This window comes from Manacus candei, unplaced genomic scaffold, assembly GCF_025592945.1.
Source record: "Manacus candei isolate 608988 ecotype Guabito, Panama unplaced genomic scaffold, ASM2559294v1 h1tg000034l, whole genome shotgun sequence".
Classification (NCBI taxonomy): domain Eukaryota; kingdom Metazoa; phylum Chordata; class Aves; order Passeriformes; family Pipridae; genus Manacus; species Manacus candei.
The window spans coordinates 5,123,679-5,140,737 of record NW_026138082.1 but is presented as its reverse complement, the minus strand read 5'-3'; the positions used below and the strand labels follow the sequence as shown (position 1 = coordinate 5,140,737).

The 17,059-nt window shown below is 35.6% G+C and overlaps 1 protein-coding gene across 4 annotated transcripts in view; it reads left to right on the top strand.

Annotated features, from left to right (window-relative positions):
• Nucleotides 1-17,059, top strand: part of LAMA2 (laminin subunit alpha 2) — a 357,383-nt gene that overhangs the window by 99,366 nt on the left and 240,958 nt on the right. For all 4 annotated transcript variants that reach the window (XM_051792082.1, XM_051792081.1, XM_051792084.1 and 1 more), the window contains exon 4: nt 8,162-8,404. In XM_051792082.1, the coding sequence (XP_051648042.1) occupies nt 8,162-8,404 (243 nt within the window). The remainder of the gene's footprint in view (nt 1-8,161; nt 8,405-17,059) is intronic.

The window sequence follows — 17,059 nt, the reverse complement described above, 5'->3', positions numbered from 1 at the left end:
TGCCAACTGAACACACATACACATTTTTTATCTGGAAATCTGTTTTAGAATCTAATATCTTTTACATTTTCTTCTTTCCTTGTAAATGTCTTTGAAATGTCCAAACTTTAGTGACATGAGACAGGTTCGTATTAGTGCCAGCATATATTTTTAAAGGGTTCTTAACCACTATCATGTTTGTCTAAAGAAATTAGGCATGGCACGTATGAAGAGACAACAAAGAAATATTCTGAAAGGAAAACTCTGTATTTTTTTATTTGAACTACTTTATTCATGTTTTCATTGTTCAAGTTGTTCATATTACCCAATATTTCGAGACTGAGATGCAGAGAACATTGTGTCATGTTCAGAGAATGGGTGTGAATTAGTACATGCCTATTTCATATTCGGATCAATGATATTAACCTTGAACAGCTTACAATCAAAATCAAACCAAAATCCCTGTTCCTCAAGATATGATGCCTCTAAGCATACATTATATATGGTGAATAACATGTACTTTTACAGAAAACTCAAAGTAAAAGCTTGTGAAGTTTTCAGCAGGAAATGTTAAAGGTTTAAATGTTGATAATGCAGAAGATGCTCTCTGCCAACAATACAACAGTTCGAGATGTTTGTTTGTATCCCTCTCCACAAGGTGGGTAACAGATGTCGCCTCATTAAATAACAAGTATTTATTTATATACTTTTCAGCACTCTATAGAAAAGTTAGAAACCATAACATTGAAAAAGATCTTTAATTTCACATTGAAAAAATTAATGCAGCATGAACTTGCTGACTGTTGTACAAAAAGGAAATATGAAGAACTTTCACAAGGTCCCTCACAGGGTCCTGAGGGAATTGGCTGATGTAGTTGCTAAGCCACTCTTCGTCATATTTGAAAAGCCTTGGCACACAGGTGAAGTCCCCAGTGACTTGAGAAAAGCAAATATCACACCAATTTTTAAAAAGGGTATTAAAGAGGACCCTGGGAACTACCAAACAGTCAGCCTCTAGTGCAGGAGTCCCTGCTGAAGACCAGAGGGTTGGACTAGGTCTTCATAGGACCCTTCCAACCCAAGCCATTCCACAATTCTATAAGAAAAGTGAGTGTTCTTTAGGAAAAACAGTTTATTATGTGCTATTCCTGTATCTGACTAAGTAGTTTTATCTATGTTAAAATTAATATTCTCATTATGAAATTAAAATGTAAAGACTTGGTATGAGTATGTGAGAGGACACTGCATGGAAACATCACTGAAGGAAATATGGACACTTCACCCTGAGTTCTCTCAATGCTACTGGACCCAGGCTGAGCATGAGTTCTTGGATCAAGAAAAAAAAAAGAAAAAAAATATTTTTTTGTGCTTTAGCACCAAAATAGAAGAACAACCTTTTCTGTCCTTCTCCTCTATAGTCTTTATTTTAAGAAGAAGGGTTTGATTATTGGCATTTTCATCAACTTTCCTTTTCTCACCATACTCCTTCTCCATGGAAAGAAGTTATTAGCTTTAGGAAATAAAGAGAAAAGAAACTGCTTTCTGCTATTATCTGAAAGCTCTGTGAAAAGAGATTATTAACTTCAGCCTCAATTCAGGTATACACCAGGCCAATGATGAGCAGCAAAAATAGTCAGTAGAATGCAGCTATTCTTTTTGAGGCCTTCACAAACAACTGAACAGTGGGTAATGGAGAAAACCAACTGAGAAAATTACAAAGAACAAAGTTGACATTGACAGAAACTTTACAGGTACTGATTCCTTCCATTTGGCTTAATGTGTCTCAGATATTCAACACCTGGACAACTTGAGAGCTTTACAGTTTGACATTGTATAAAGTGCACTCTTTTACTAGACTTTACTTTCTTTTTTTTTTTTAATGACAGGAGTCATAATCACGACATGAGCGAAAGTTGAGAAATATTAATAAATGATGTATTTTTATCAAGGAGAAAGACGTTCTCAAAGGAACTTGTGTGTCTCTAGCAGTTACATGCAGGGAAGGGTGAAAGCTGAGCTTGTTCTAAGTTGAAGTATTTTTATACTTTTTTCAAAATCCGTGTTCTACAGGTATTAACTGAAAGGGACTGAGCGTTGTGAATTTTTGTGTAGTTAAAAAAGATGAATTTCTGCCTGAAGCAGCTTGGTTTGGAGCTACCTTAGAGCTTTTCAAGGTTTACTGTGATAAAATCTTTCTCTCTTTTTTTTTTCCATGAAGTGCTGTGGACATCTTAATTTGCATGACATTCATACCTTGAACTTTTTGTAGCTACAATTTTTCTGAGACAGATGCCCTGCTAGAATTGCTTGTAACACTGGAAAAAAAACTATATTGGACTCAAGTGTTTCTTTCAGCCCAAATTCCCCATCTGGTAGCAGCGTTTCAGTTGGAAGCAGCTCAGATGAACAGGAGCAACATTATCATTAGAAGGCAAACTGCAGCACAGCGGAGAGATGTTCAGCTCTCTAAACTGATATTACTGAAATCCTGCTAAGCATATTTTTTTCCTACCCCATGCCATTTTTCTCAATTTCAGAATTTCTAAGCGTGAGCAGAATATTTGAAACCATGGCCACTATCTCTCAGGACAGTGATAGAAAAACCAAATGCTAGATCGTCTTTTGAGGAATTCAGAGCTGCTCCATTTCTAAATAAGGCTTTTTCTTGGTCTGAGTTGGATGTGAGACTAAAATGAGAAGTTTAGTTGTTTTTAAACAACCAATTGTATAAAAATTCTTGCATCAAAACTACCTACTCTCTGTCGTACATACTAGACCCAAACAATAATCCATAACAGTAACTGTGAATTGAAATATTACTGACCACATATATTGGCCTATGAGAGCACAAGGAGCTGTTTCTCAAACTCACAAAATCTTTCATTAGTAGTTGGATTTGATCTGTTTCATGTCTTAAGCCTTTAGGAGAGACTATTCCAAAATGAAAAACAGTGCAAATGTGGTATTTAAGATGTATGATGTCTGCCATATTCAGTCATTTCTTATACTTGAGTGTAAAGATAGAAGTTAATGATCAAAGAACACTTTTGCATTGAGACACTGTTTAAATCTGTGATTCCTGACTGTTGGTCATGCAAGGTATGAAAAGTTACTGAATCTGGTAGCCTGATGGATGCAAGGCTTCTATGGCTCTGTCTTCATGTACAGAGTGTAGCAAGGCAGAGCTCATAATCCTGAGAGAGTGAAACACATGCATGGCTGCAAGAGCAACATAAACAGACCACAGTGCCCTATCAGCACCCACATGAACACAAACACAGCACAGCCTGCTTCACCCTCTTCTTCCTCTCCAGCTGATCAGGATTAAAGTCTACTAGGCTCATGTCTATCTCTGGATGCATACACAACATGCAGTGCTTCAGGAGGCAGCCTTAGATAATCGTTTCACGATCTTGGAGATTTGCAGCCCCGCTCGAGTTGCTGGTACTCAGGCCTCTTCTGCTCGTTGGCTAGTTGAGCATGAAGTTGTCTTATTCACAAATATCCAGTAAAAAGAGGGAGCATACCTAAATGGAAGATACTAAGAAGCAGGATTTAATGAGAAAATAGGACAGATTTCAGTGATCAAGGTCAGGCCTAATATGCTGACCACCTAGCTATATACAGTCAACCGGTTCCTTTTATCTCCTTTTCCCTCTATCTTACACTTGTTCTTTCCTGAGCCACCTTGGTCCTTCTATTTCTCCACCTCTATTCCCTTCCTTAAATGTTCCATATTAAGTTTTGTCCATTTACACAATCCCCTTAACACATCCCATAATAAATTCTGCATAGACTTCTCCCCCCTTCTCTTCAAGGGGTGACCCCCCCTGTAGCCAATAACCTCCACTAACCTGCAGGGTGTTCTGAGATGGCCTTCTCAGTTCAGAGATAGCCTTGACTCATCTGAATAGATTTCACATTGGGACAAGGGGTATCTGCAGTGCTTTTGCTGCCCCTACCAGGACTTTTAAATGACTGGTTAAATATATCTGTGGGCTGTTTAAGGCCACATGCCTTAACATTATTTATGCCAACCTGTAAGAAAACAAGCCCTTGCCCAAGTTGTGCATTCTTCTTGATGGAAGAATACCATGTGTACTTGACCACTGAACCACAATAATGATCAACAACATAGCTACAGTAAATAAGCAGATGCAGAGTTTATACCAGATTGTTCATGGAAGCCTCCATTAGAGCTAATACATTCTTCTGTTGAGAAAATGAAATGGAAATACTTCTGTAGAATTGTGTGGTACTGAATTTTTTCTCTGATGATATTCGACTTACATGAATGCTTTCTAACTGAAGGATTTATTTTTTAAATAGAAGTGCAGGTGGGAGTCAGACACAATGAGATTTCCTGCTTCACTAGATAACCCTATGCAGATTAATGATTCACTTCAGCTCTATCTGAATAATATTAGTATAGCAAATTATCCTGTATAGTAGGATGCACTTTTCTATGTCTTATGAGGCATTCACAAGAAGATACAGCACTATAACTTATGGAATTGTTCCTACTATGTGTTTCACAGATCTCGCTGCTGAGACAATTACTATGGAAAATGAGACCCAAGGTTCATTTTGTTTCTTATCTTGAGGATTATGTTGTATATAATTTGGGAAAGGTTTAAGGGACTATTTAGACTATTTCCCTCCTGCTCCCATGATTATACTATGGTCACATGAGCAGAACAAGTAGAAAAAAGCACCAGCTACACTTCAGCCACTGTGTTAATGGTCTATTGCATGCCACCTGGCAGCTTGGTATTGCTCCATTTTCACATTTGTATCAGCAAAGTTCGTTGTTTAGGTTACATTGCACTTGTGCTCTAAGACTGTGCAGTTACTATATCCATTGACATGTGTCAGTCTATTGATGCTATTTGAAAAATAAACCAGGCGTGCTCCATCGATTACCCTACGGGGGTGGTAGCTCAGTGTTATGATGTACTGGGAAACGTGGCTTCAGAATGCTGAAAAATTTCACTTTTTTTTGATTGTGGAAACAAATGCTGCAAAACTCAGTGAAACATTAGACTTTATTAGTATTTATATTGTCATGCCAGTGAGCACTTGCTGATTGCATTGAAGTAACCAGAACACCATTTGCTAAGCAAGTCCACAATAAAAGAAGAGTTACTCTCGTAAAGGACAGTTTCCCAGCTGATTGGAAAGTTAAGTGTTGCTTCCATTACATTGACTTGCTTTGAGAGTAATCATACAGCTGCCATTAATTTTAGTCTGTTTTTTCTGCACTAATTGTCATTGTCAACTTGCTTAGAAAGCAAACATGGAATACACCTTGTTTGCTGCCTGCATCACTGTGGTGAGCTTGTAGTGCCTAGTTGTAGCTGTCTAAGCTGGGACAACTGTCTTCTTGATTCTTGCTAAAGCTCTACATGTCTAGCCGTCCCCAAAAGGAAAAGTGTTTCTAAGAAAGGTAGATTAGCATTCTGTGTTGTCTTCAGCCTAGCCTTAGAGAGATCAGGAATAATATCAACCAGGACATGTTTTTATGCATGTGCTTGTCCATCTTCCCTTCTCTGCAATTAGCATTAACAGTCTATCAGTATTTAAAAACATTGGTCCTTAGTCCAGCTCTGTTTCTCTACTGGGGAAATAATTTGTATTACACAATACAGTCTTGCAGTTCTACTTGTGAGGAGAGACTTGAAAGAGAAAAGAGAAGGTTTCTTATGTCAGTGGGTTGCAGATAGCTTGGTGCTGTTGCAGAAGCCACTACAGGAATATTCAGAGGCTGAAGCAGTAGTAGTCTGGATCAGGTTGAAAACTGTAATTGAGTAATAGTTAAAACCAGCTTTTCATGCGTATTCTTTTATTTACATTAAGAAGGTTCTTTTTTCCCTGTCAAATTTAGATTAACAGAAATAATATCCACCCCACTATGACCTGCAATATGCTGTTTCCTCTCCACTACTTTTTTTAATAAAATTTTGTTGCAGTTTCATTTACAAAGTGTGCTAAAAATAATGAAAGCCAAAGGTATATAATAAATTTCAATCAAGCAATACACTATAGAAGGTAAGAAACAAGACTTCAAACAAATCTTCAGCAGAATATACAGGAAATGTTATCGAAAGAGGGTTCTAATTTGAAAAGTGACTGTAGAAAGCTTCACTCTCCCACACAGCCTAGTATTTCAAAGCAAGCAAACAATAAAAGACTTCCTGTTGATTACATCTCTTGGCCCCACAGAGCCAATGCATCCAAGATGTTTGTAGAGCTAAATGTTTTTTGACAGTATTTAACAATGAGTCTTTCATGAAGTTTTGCATATTTTAGGACTTCCACTAAGGAAGCTATATATACACACCTATAATTATGAATTTATTGTCAGATATGCTGTAAATCACAGATCTTCCATGGTAGAAGCCCTAGCAATGTGTTTAACCTCAGTTGTTATGCATTCTACATATAGTCTTATTATGATAACTTGAGGTAAATAACTTATGTAAAATTAAAAAGAAAAGGTATTTAGAAGTACTCTAGAATGAAATTTCTATTCTCTAATTCTACCATTTCTAAGAGCTTAACTGGTGAGGAACAGTTTGGAGAAGTTTGTTAATGTTATATTTGTCTCTATTGTAAACAGTATTAGTGACACTGATCCAGGATAGTTATGATTAGAATTATTTGTGGCCACAATGGAATATAGCTATAGAAGAGTTTGAGAGGGGAAAAGCCATTTGTGAAACAGGGGACAAATGATTGTATGATTCCTGTTGAAACAGTGGAATGATACTTAGGTTTCTCCTTGTCTCTGCAATGCTTATGCTATGCTATTGAAGAAAAATATTGAGATACTCCTTCATGAATGCAGAGTTACACATGTGTTCTTCAGAGTGAAATAAATACAGCCTCACTCACTTCTTATTCCCAGTGAAAAACTTTGGTTGTTAGGGATTTGTTTTCCTGACTGAAGCTGTTGTGAATCTTACCATGTACTCAGCACCTGCACAGAAGGCAGGAATGATAATTGGAGATAAATATTTTCTTTGCTTCCATCATCAAGTGTACTGCAGTATTTGTAGTACGCTGCCACTTAACATATTTTCTATTTTACAGTAATTCTAACTGGTTGTTAATAAAAATCAATTTGAATCTTCTTACTGTTTCTTTCATCTGTAGGATCTTCTTTCAGTGGTTTTATTGATTGTCTAAGCATTCACAAGAGATTTTGTATGGACTAAGTCTGTATCTCGCAACTTTCTTGCAGTGACTATCTGATACAGAAAGCATTAAGTATTAAATCAACACTGTTCTCTCCATGATATCCTCTGGCATCCTCATGTGCAGACTCAGCAGTGCATCTTAGAAATATTAACTTGCTATATGTTCTTTAATGGAAATACCTGTTTCTTTTTCTTGGCTTCAGTTCTAACTCTGTATAGCTGTTACTAGGTTAAAAGCAAACCAAACCAAACCCGCATCACTAATGTATGTCATTCTGCAATTGCAAATGTATTTGTGGTTTGCATTCCAGCAACCTTGTAACAGAAATAAACCTTGATAAATCAATTGAATAGCCAGGTGAAATGGACTATAATGAGCATTGATTATATGTTTACATTCTGTTTGTAGTGATATTTGATGTGTCTCCATCCTATAAATCTTATTTATGGTCACAGTGCTGAGCTGTGTGATTGAAACAAGAGCATTTTGTAGAATGACTTCAGCATGATGTGATTACCTTTCAATAGCTTAAAACTATGGGTTTTTTTAACTGAGATAGAGTTGTAACAGAGTTTGACAACTCTTAAACATGGTGGAAAGTATATGTCTATAAATACGCAGATGAAAACAATCTCACTTCTACAAGTGGAAAATACTCCAAACTTTCCAAACATTTTGCTGAAATGGCAGCTTAGCAATGTGTAATTTAGAGTGCTTTCTAATTCTATTTTCAAAGTCTCTATTGGCCTAATGCAACTAATATTTTTTCAGAAATGTTAATGGATAATTTAGTTGTATAGTTAGAGAGTGTCAATGTAGTCTGAGACCATATTGCATTTCCAGCAGAAAAAAAGTCACAGATTTTCATATTTACTGTTTGGCAAATATTAAGTTCTTAGTTTGACAAATATTAAGAAATTGGAATTGATTTATAATTATGTTCTTAAATGCATTTTAACAATTCTTCTATTTTTTTTTTCAGATTTTCCAGATTGCATATGTTATTGTGAAAGCAGCTAACTCACCTCGTCCTGGAAACTGGATATTAGAGCGTTCTCTGGATGGAGTAGACTATCAACCATGGCAGTACTATGCTATCACAGACAGTGAATGCCTGACACGCTACAACATTCATCCCCGTCCTGGAACTCCATCCTATATAAAAGATGATGAAGTCATATGCACTTCTTATTATTCCAAAATCCATCCTTTGGAAAATGGAGAGGTAAGATCAGATGGTATTCTGTCTACTGTAACCTGGCAGAAAAAAACCCCTTTGATTAATTGGCAAATATGCCCTCAGCAGACAGAGTATTTTGGTAGAGCTGAAAAATGTGGAGAGAGTCTATTTGCAAATTAGAAAAACCTCATCTTACACGGTACTGTATAAATGCATAAAAGGTTCACTCTATTATTAGAGTTATTATTATTATTATTCTACAAGGGAAACTAAGAGATAAAAGAGTTATTAGGTAGGCACTAGTACTTTCAGATGCCTTTTAAGTGCTTGAAATATGTTCCCATGTCACTTGTGAACAAAGATGAGAATACTGGGAATAATCACAGATCCAGTGAAGTCATTAAAACACTTTTCTTTTGGATCCGTTTTCAGTCCCGGTGTGCAAGCCAGGATGTCAAATGGTAATGATTTTAGTCAGAGTTTAATTTAATGCCTTTAAGAGCTTGTACCTGACACTCTACCCCAGTTTATGCCTATTCCTTCTTCTCCTGTCAGAGGCCTCTACTGTTTTATTGTAAGTGCAGGTGCATGAATCATGGACCAGTCATTTGTTTTAACTGAGGGTATGGAAAAATATGGTGGACATGAGGATGAGGATCTGTGGTTGAAAGAGCAAGGCAAATATAACAACAGTAGCTGAAAATGCAATATTTTCAGTCACTTAAAATGACAAGAGGGAAAACCAACTGCATATTTTTTTCACAGATTTTTTTCCAACACTTGCTTTGCAAATAGCTTGGTAATTCAAGGAAACAATGTGGTTTGAATGTGTACTAGATCTGAAGTATTTATTTATTTATAGATTCTTTGATGTCTAATGGTATTCTATGAAATTTTAATCTCAATATTTATCCTTCTCCTAATTTTTTTTGGAAAGAAGTACAAAATTACTTTATTTTGTTCCCTAAATGCAAAGCAACATTCATATGCAAAATTGTTAATACAGTTCTTTTTGAGTCTTGGTCATAGATGTGTGTAGTTTGTTTATGTTCACAGAAAATTGCCAATGCCAGTTGCGAAAATTGAAAAATACAGCTTTCAATGAAAATATTCTGCTGATACACTTTAAAAAGATATAAACTTGGATCTAGAGGTGTCTTGGATTATCAGAAGTTATCAGATAGGAAATCATTTGCATATAGAGGAAAAATCATTGCAAATATTTTGTATTTGTATAATTTGAATGGGTATTTGCTATTGTAAAATCTAGCTGAAGCAGATGAAGTGATATTGAAAGAAATAGTGCATGCACATGTTCTGTGTTTTCAAACTGGTTTCAAACTGGGTGCTTTTTGAGGGGTGAACAGAACACGAGTTAGCAGTTTATCACTTGCAAAGAAATTTTTTACAGTTTCTTTGGGAGAACGTGTCTGCACTGAAAATATAATGCAAAAGTAATTATGCTAATAATTAATTTAATTTACATTGTTCCATTTCTTTGATTATCCAGTTCTCTCACAGATAGATATTGATTCCAGTAGTCAGCTGTGCTCCTGGTTAAACCAGTTCTTCCTTGTTCTTCTTATGTCTTCTCAGTCCAACTTGACTGAGTTAAACAGCAAAGAACTTTATTCAGCACACTAGTGTATATCCGTGACTGAACACTGACTTAAAGCCTGCTGAATTGAATGGAACTTAGTTCTGATCCTAAGTGTGCAATTAATAACTTTTAACTTGGCGTGATGTGCTGTAATTGATGCTCTGTCCTGAAACTAGTAAATCACCAGCGTCTGATACATAGTTTCTCTTTAAAGGGGTAGAAGACTTTGCAGGGAGGAACACATTGGCAAAGGGGAGTTGTTAAATACAGGCATACTCTACAAAAGGCATGTCATTTAAGCCACTCTAAGTTAATCTTACCTCACTCAGGTAGTTATTAGTCTGAGCTGTGGCCCTAATAAAGAGAGAGAACAGCTTGAAATGAAAAGCCTAAAGCTTTACCTTTATAGAGACTGCAAGAGTACCATTCCACATGAACTAATCCATTGACATTTTTAACAGTAGTCTTTTCATGAGTAAAACTCTAGTTTCATCTGTCTGAGCAGCTAAAGGCTGCAGTAAGAAGTATGTAGCGTTTACACAGAATTAACCGAGGTTAATTATTTTTCGTATTTTGTCAAACACATAACATGAAAAATGACCAAGTTTCTACCAATATGAGATTTACTTGCAATTGTGTTGTAGGTGGTATTTGGCTCCTGGTTTTTCAGTTGAACTACATCTGCATATAATTTATTTTTGTTCCAGGATAGCAATTTTTTTCTATAAATCAGATATTACAGTAATTTTGTAAGACTGACACAGTTATGAAATGTACATTAAGTCCCTTTTCTTCAAAACCCATGAGTTATTCAGGCACACCATTCTGGTGTACACCCAGAAAACATGATGAAGTGCAGAAGGAACATAGGTCAACAAGCCAGTGCCAATGCCAAATGTACATCTGCAGTACCGTCTGAGGTTAAAACTTGTCATCTTAAAAAAATCAGAATATGTTCTTCTTATGTATACTTTCAATACACATTTTAGTCAGTGACTTGATTCATTAGCATATTCCTAGAAATGTTCATTCTGAGCCAAATACTTTTGTAATTTAATACTGTTCCTATTTGCAGCAGTAATACTATCTTGTTCAATCACAAAATTAGAACCAACAACAACTAGAACAACAGCAACAACACAAACAAAAACCCTATGTGATATATCTTCATATCAATGTAACTAGCACAAGTTTGCTCGATTAAATGTGAACAAAAAATCTGTAGACCAAGAAGTATTTGCAAAAAATAATTGTCTTGAATATTTTCATGAATTAATGGAAAATTGCATGGTGATAGCTTCTGAATAAACAAAAGTGAGAAACTCTCAAATAAAGAAATTTCTCTAAAGGTGTAGACTTGAATGCAGAAAGATTGCTAGCATTCTGGTTTCCATACTGTCTAAGATCAGTGATAGTTGGAAAAATAGGGTGTCTCTATATCACATTGGCAAAGGTAGACTTTTAGCACAGACATTTCTGATATGCAATCACAGAATCACAGAATGGGTACGAATGGAAGGCACCACAGTGTGTCATTTGGTCCAACCTCCCTGCTCAGGCAGGGTCATCCCAGAGCATATGGCACAGGATTTTACTCAGGCGGATTTTTAATAACTCCAGTGAGGTAGACTCCACAACCTCTCTGGGCAATCTGTTCCAGTGCACAGTCACCTACACAGTGAAGTTTTTCCTCATGTTCAGGTGGAACTTTCTGTGCATAAGTGTCTGCCCATTGCCTCTTGTCCTGTTGCTTGGCATCACTGAGAAGAACCTGGCTCTATCCTCTTAACACCCTCCCTTCATATACTTATAGACATTGATGAGGTCTCCTCAGTTGTCTCTTCTTAAGGCTGAAAAGGCCCAGCTCCCTCAGCTTATCCTTATAAGAGAGATGCTCTAATCCCCAAATAAATGTAAATGGTAAAGTTTCCCCAAACAGTACTTCCAAATAAAAAAAGAAAGTTCCTCTGTCTCAGTGTCTTCAAGACAGAAAAATAGGGGAAAGAGATTAGTTATCATTATGAGTTACTCATTAACTTTTACTGAATTGATGTTTCTTGTTTTGATGGTAATTTCTTTTTTACGCTAACTGAAAAAGACCCACTCACGTAAGGATTAATAACTGGTGGGGTGAGTCTGGTATTTTCAGGTAAAGAAGAATGCTCATTTTGTTCTCATCTTTGCTTAAACACCATATCAGAATGGTGTATATTTTTTTCTTTATTTCCTCAGATGATCATTAGTTCAAGAAGTGAAAATCAGTGGGTTACCGTAGTGATTTTTGCTTCATTTCCCTGACACAGGATCCTCTGATGTTTATATCTAGTTTGTACTTTTTTATTGAAACCTTTCTTGTTCTGCTAGACCCCATTTGTGTCTCAGCTTCTTTACCTTGATGACTAGGATGTAAGGCTCTGGACATTAGCCTCCAATGTTGTGATTTTATTTTCTGTGAGATGCTGAAAGATTTCTTTTAGTGAATGATTGTTTGAAGTAGCATATATAGTATTTTTATTTTGATACATGGGAGTCTTCTCACTTGCAGTCGTGTCAGAGCTGGACTCTCTGAAGACTTCAGATGTGATGGTTGATCATTATAACATGTTAGGAAAATGTGTATCTTTTCATAGAAAATGACACATTTTACCTGGCCTATAGTTTCATGGGAAATAAAATTGGAAGTTACACTTGGAAAAAACATTCTTAAAACATACATAGATTTAGAGTACTTTGTATAGGCTAGGAAAAAATAAATATTAAGGTAAAAAATAATTGTTTTGTTATTTTTCAATATAAAATAATTCTCTGTGCAAGCAGATGTTGAAAGTCAAATCCAATGAAGACAGCGGATGAAAAGCTTAATTAATCTGATAGGAAAGCCCTTCCTTTTATTAAGAAGTCAAAAAGAACCTCCCCCCATATTCTGGGAAACATTGAGTTTCTCTAAAATGAGGCTTTCTGAAAGTATAAAAAAGAAGAGGAAGGCTGTGAATTTAATTCCCACCTTTTAAAATCTTACTTGGAATACCCAATCGACTCTCTGTTCTGTCATCACATAGAGGTGTTCTGTCAAAGTTGGTTTTGAAAAATTATAATCATTGCTGTGGTCTGGAAGGTATGTAAACTTTCAAAGAAAAGAAATCCTTTACTCATTGTGGGCTGAATCTGTCTTCAGAATATACTGCCTCGAAGGATATTTCAATTAGAGTTTTGGATACACAGTAACAATGGAGAGGTAAAATTTGAGAATTCAGTAAGTATTTCCTTGTACTGAGCAAGAGAAACAATCTCTGATCCTCCTGTGTGAGATGCCTTTCGTATGTTATTTTTAGTTGCTGAGAATGTTCTACCTTGACATTTGAAGACTGAAAAATTAAAGGGTATAAGACCTATATTTGAAGGAAAGTAGTCTGATTCTAGAAACAACGCCTAGTTGCAGTATACCAGCTGGATCAAATTTCCAAAAAGTTTGTCTAGACACTTCGTATCAAACACAGCCCTTAGCGTTGCTTGATTCTTTTCAGCAAGGAGCATTTGTGAAGCAATCAATGTGACCATCAGATAGTTGATAAAATTATACTGATAATGACTATCAGTCTGTTGCACATCTGCTATTTTCAGTTGTAAACAGCATAATATTTCCATGTTCAAAAGTAAAAATTGGAGACTGAAAGACTTTGGAAAGAGCTGTCTGTGTGAACAATGAAGTTTAAAGTTCTCTGAGTCTTGATGCTAGCCTTTAACAAGAAAATTCCTTCTTCTTCTCTCTGGCCATAGCCAGCACTAAGGCTGAAGCAGAGGACTGACAGGGAGGGGAGTTATGGTGGGGATTAAGTAACCTGTCTCCTTCCTTTTCTGCAATGAGTTTTCCTATCACTGTTATAGTGGAGAGAATGATACTGCAGTGAAGGTGGTGCTTCAGTTCTGCTCTCTCAGGTGCTTAATCTCTTACCTTTCTCATGGTGGTAGCAATATAAGTGTGAGGACAAAAAAAATGTTTTTGTGGTAGTAAAAGCTAGTCTGTGTAAGCATGTTCATTAGTCTTTTTTCAATCAACTGGAAGTTCAAAGTGTGTACTAAACATGTAAAAAGAAAAATAAACAGAAACAACTTCCTAGGTAGTAATGGATTTTTTTTGTTTTGTTCACTTGACATAGCACTTGGATGCTTTTATGGTGCCCTTTTTTAAATGCATCTCTATGCTGCATGTCTCAACTCCCTTGGAACTTCTTGCAACACCCCAGTACTTTGCTGAGCTTACCTCAGGCCAACGATACCATGAACATTGAACTCTATTACTTCCCAATGTTTGCATGCTAGATTTCTCCTCTTCATACCATAACTTGTCCTGTTTGGTGTAGTCTCAATGATTCACAGAGAAGGAAGGGAAGAAAAAGAAATTTTCTTAAGAGTCTAAGAGTGTCAGTGCTAAGAGGACAGAATTTTGGAAGTACTCAAAATTGAAACATTTTCAGTTGCAGATTGAAAATTTTGTGTTGACTTTTTTTTTCTTATTAATAAATGATACAGATGCTACGCTGTTTCAGTTCGTCAATTGCAGTATTGAGGCTGCTTTTATAGTTCCTATTTTTAGATTGACGCTCTCAGCTCCTAATATGCATTCAGCATCTTTTTTTTTATTGCAAAATAATTTTCTAGAGTCTGAACTCTTAGTTCCCCTTGAGTAACAGTGATAGGTTTGCTTTGAAATGCATAAGATGTAGAAAAGGCATCACCAGTAAAAAGTAATGCATATCTGTCTTCATGCCCTCAGCTGCAATCACTCTAGGCATTTCTCATGACTATGCTAAATTTCCATATATTTGACTTACATCTGTACACCTCCTTAGAGGGTATATGTTGTCCCGTACAAGTATTTTATTGCTATATTGTCACTGTAAAAAAATTCATGATACAAAAAAATAGGTAACAATCTATTGTTAATGGCTGAAACTGTTCAGAAATTTAAGTGGGTTCTACTTCCAGCATCACAGTTTAGACAAAGACATTAGACTAAGACTAATGAATGCAGTCTGAGTCAGGAATTCCAGAATAGGGATTTATGAACAGTTTTTTTCAGTTTGATGTCTGAACAGGGAGAATAGCAATAATTTTAAATAATTCAGGTTTGGTTTTTGTTTTGTTTTTTTTTTTTCAAAAAGTGGAAGGGAAATTTTTATTTTGATTGACATGGGTCGTTCCAGGTATGCAAAATGAAAACATTTTATTTGGTCATTTAATTCTTTTTTTCAATGCAAAGATGATGAAAACAAATGTCTCAAAACTGTGAATAGAGGCCATTTGACAGTCATTTGCCTGGAAAGCAAAAGAAAACTTAAGCAGGTAGATATCAGATGCAATCCTTGCATCCAAGATATCCTGCTTCCCAGGTTTTTAGTACTGCTTCCCAGTTTTTAGTATACTTTGAGTCAGGCTGTCTAGACAGGTGGCATAGCTTCATTTTCTAAGAAATGATTAATTAGGTTTTCTCTGGACTGAAATACAAGTGTCCCATCAACTTAGGATCATTCTCATCTTCCTGCTTTTCTGTCTTACAATGCACAGTTAGTATTTTGTAGTGATTAGTAATAGGGACAGCCAACAGGATACATAGATAAATGGTTCTTAATATTAAAGTTCTTTTCACTGAAGTCAATAATACCCTTTGGATCAAGTCTTCTGTGAAGGCTGTTAATCTCATTTTATTCAGAGTTTCATCAATACAGAGGTTAAACAGTCCCTGCTTAACACTCTTGGATTACTCAAACTTTGTTTTCCCTGTTGGTCTTGGTTTGTATTTTGTTTCCATCCCCTCCCACCCCCCTCTTCTGGCTACAGCGGCTTCAGGAACATTTATGTTCAAGCCATGGGTTTGGATATCATCTTTTTGTGTATGATTGCTGTCGATGAAATGAGTTGTGATAACTTCTACTTTTGAGTGTTCTTTTTTGAGTGTTTTGAAAGGAAAGCAACCTAGAAGGTTACTTGTGTCTACCAAGAAGGGATAAAATACTGATTTTTTTCAAGAATTTTGGCGCATAAGCTTTCAGCTGCTTCAAAATTTCCACTTAGAATAACCATGAAAGAAACAGTTTACAAAAAGATATAAAACAGATTAGAGATTTGGACGAAGATCCAGGTCAAGTTCATTTTGCTGCTTTTTTTGGGTTTTTTCTTTTTTTTTTTTTTTATTTGTCCTAGTAAAACTGAACTTGAGTGTCTAATCTGAGAAAAAAAGAGGCCTTTAACAAATAACTGCCAAATAAATGGATACATTTTACATGCACATGTGTACATTTTACATTTTACATGTGTACACAATGATATGTTGCCTCACTAGTATAGTATTAATATTTCCTGGTTTTCTAATCGACATTCAAAGATATGTAAAAGGAAAAAACAAAGTAAGCATTTATATATATGCTCAGTATCATAGGAAAGTGTTGAAAACATAGAATTTAATGTAGGATAGTTTTAAATTATTTTATTATGCATGATGAGAATTGACTTTGCAATAGTTTATTCAAATCTTGTACAACTGATCTTGCAAGTCAGTAATTTAAGAATTGCATTATAGCAATATTCACTGTTAATTTTTGCCTAAGAAAAGGGAAACTTACAGTAATATTTTCAAGTTGATAGTTCATACCGAACCTGAGTTTTTGATATTTAATATTATAGAAATATTACAGAAAAAATAGTGGATATAAAATGTATAATGTACTTCTAAATTATGCTGCAAAGAGGAAACAACTGTGGAAAACTACATGTAAGTAGTATTGCAGTTTCTCATTATTGTAAAAACAAGAAATGGGATATTTACTGACAAATCTGTGTGGGCCAAGTTGGAATGAAAGTTTGTTTTGTGTAGTTAGACAGTCCACTTTTCTATCTTGGCATGTCTTCTGTCCTTGAGCAAACTTATGTCATAATTTCTACTGTTTCTGAAAAAAAAGCAAAATTGATTCATCATATGAATCATAATATTTAAAAAGTAATAAAGCTGAAATATGCAAAAAACATACTATACAGTGCAGTCTTTCAGTTTGAAGTTGAAGAGTCAAATTGACTAGACTATTTTCCTTTTTTCTTTAGCATTA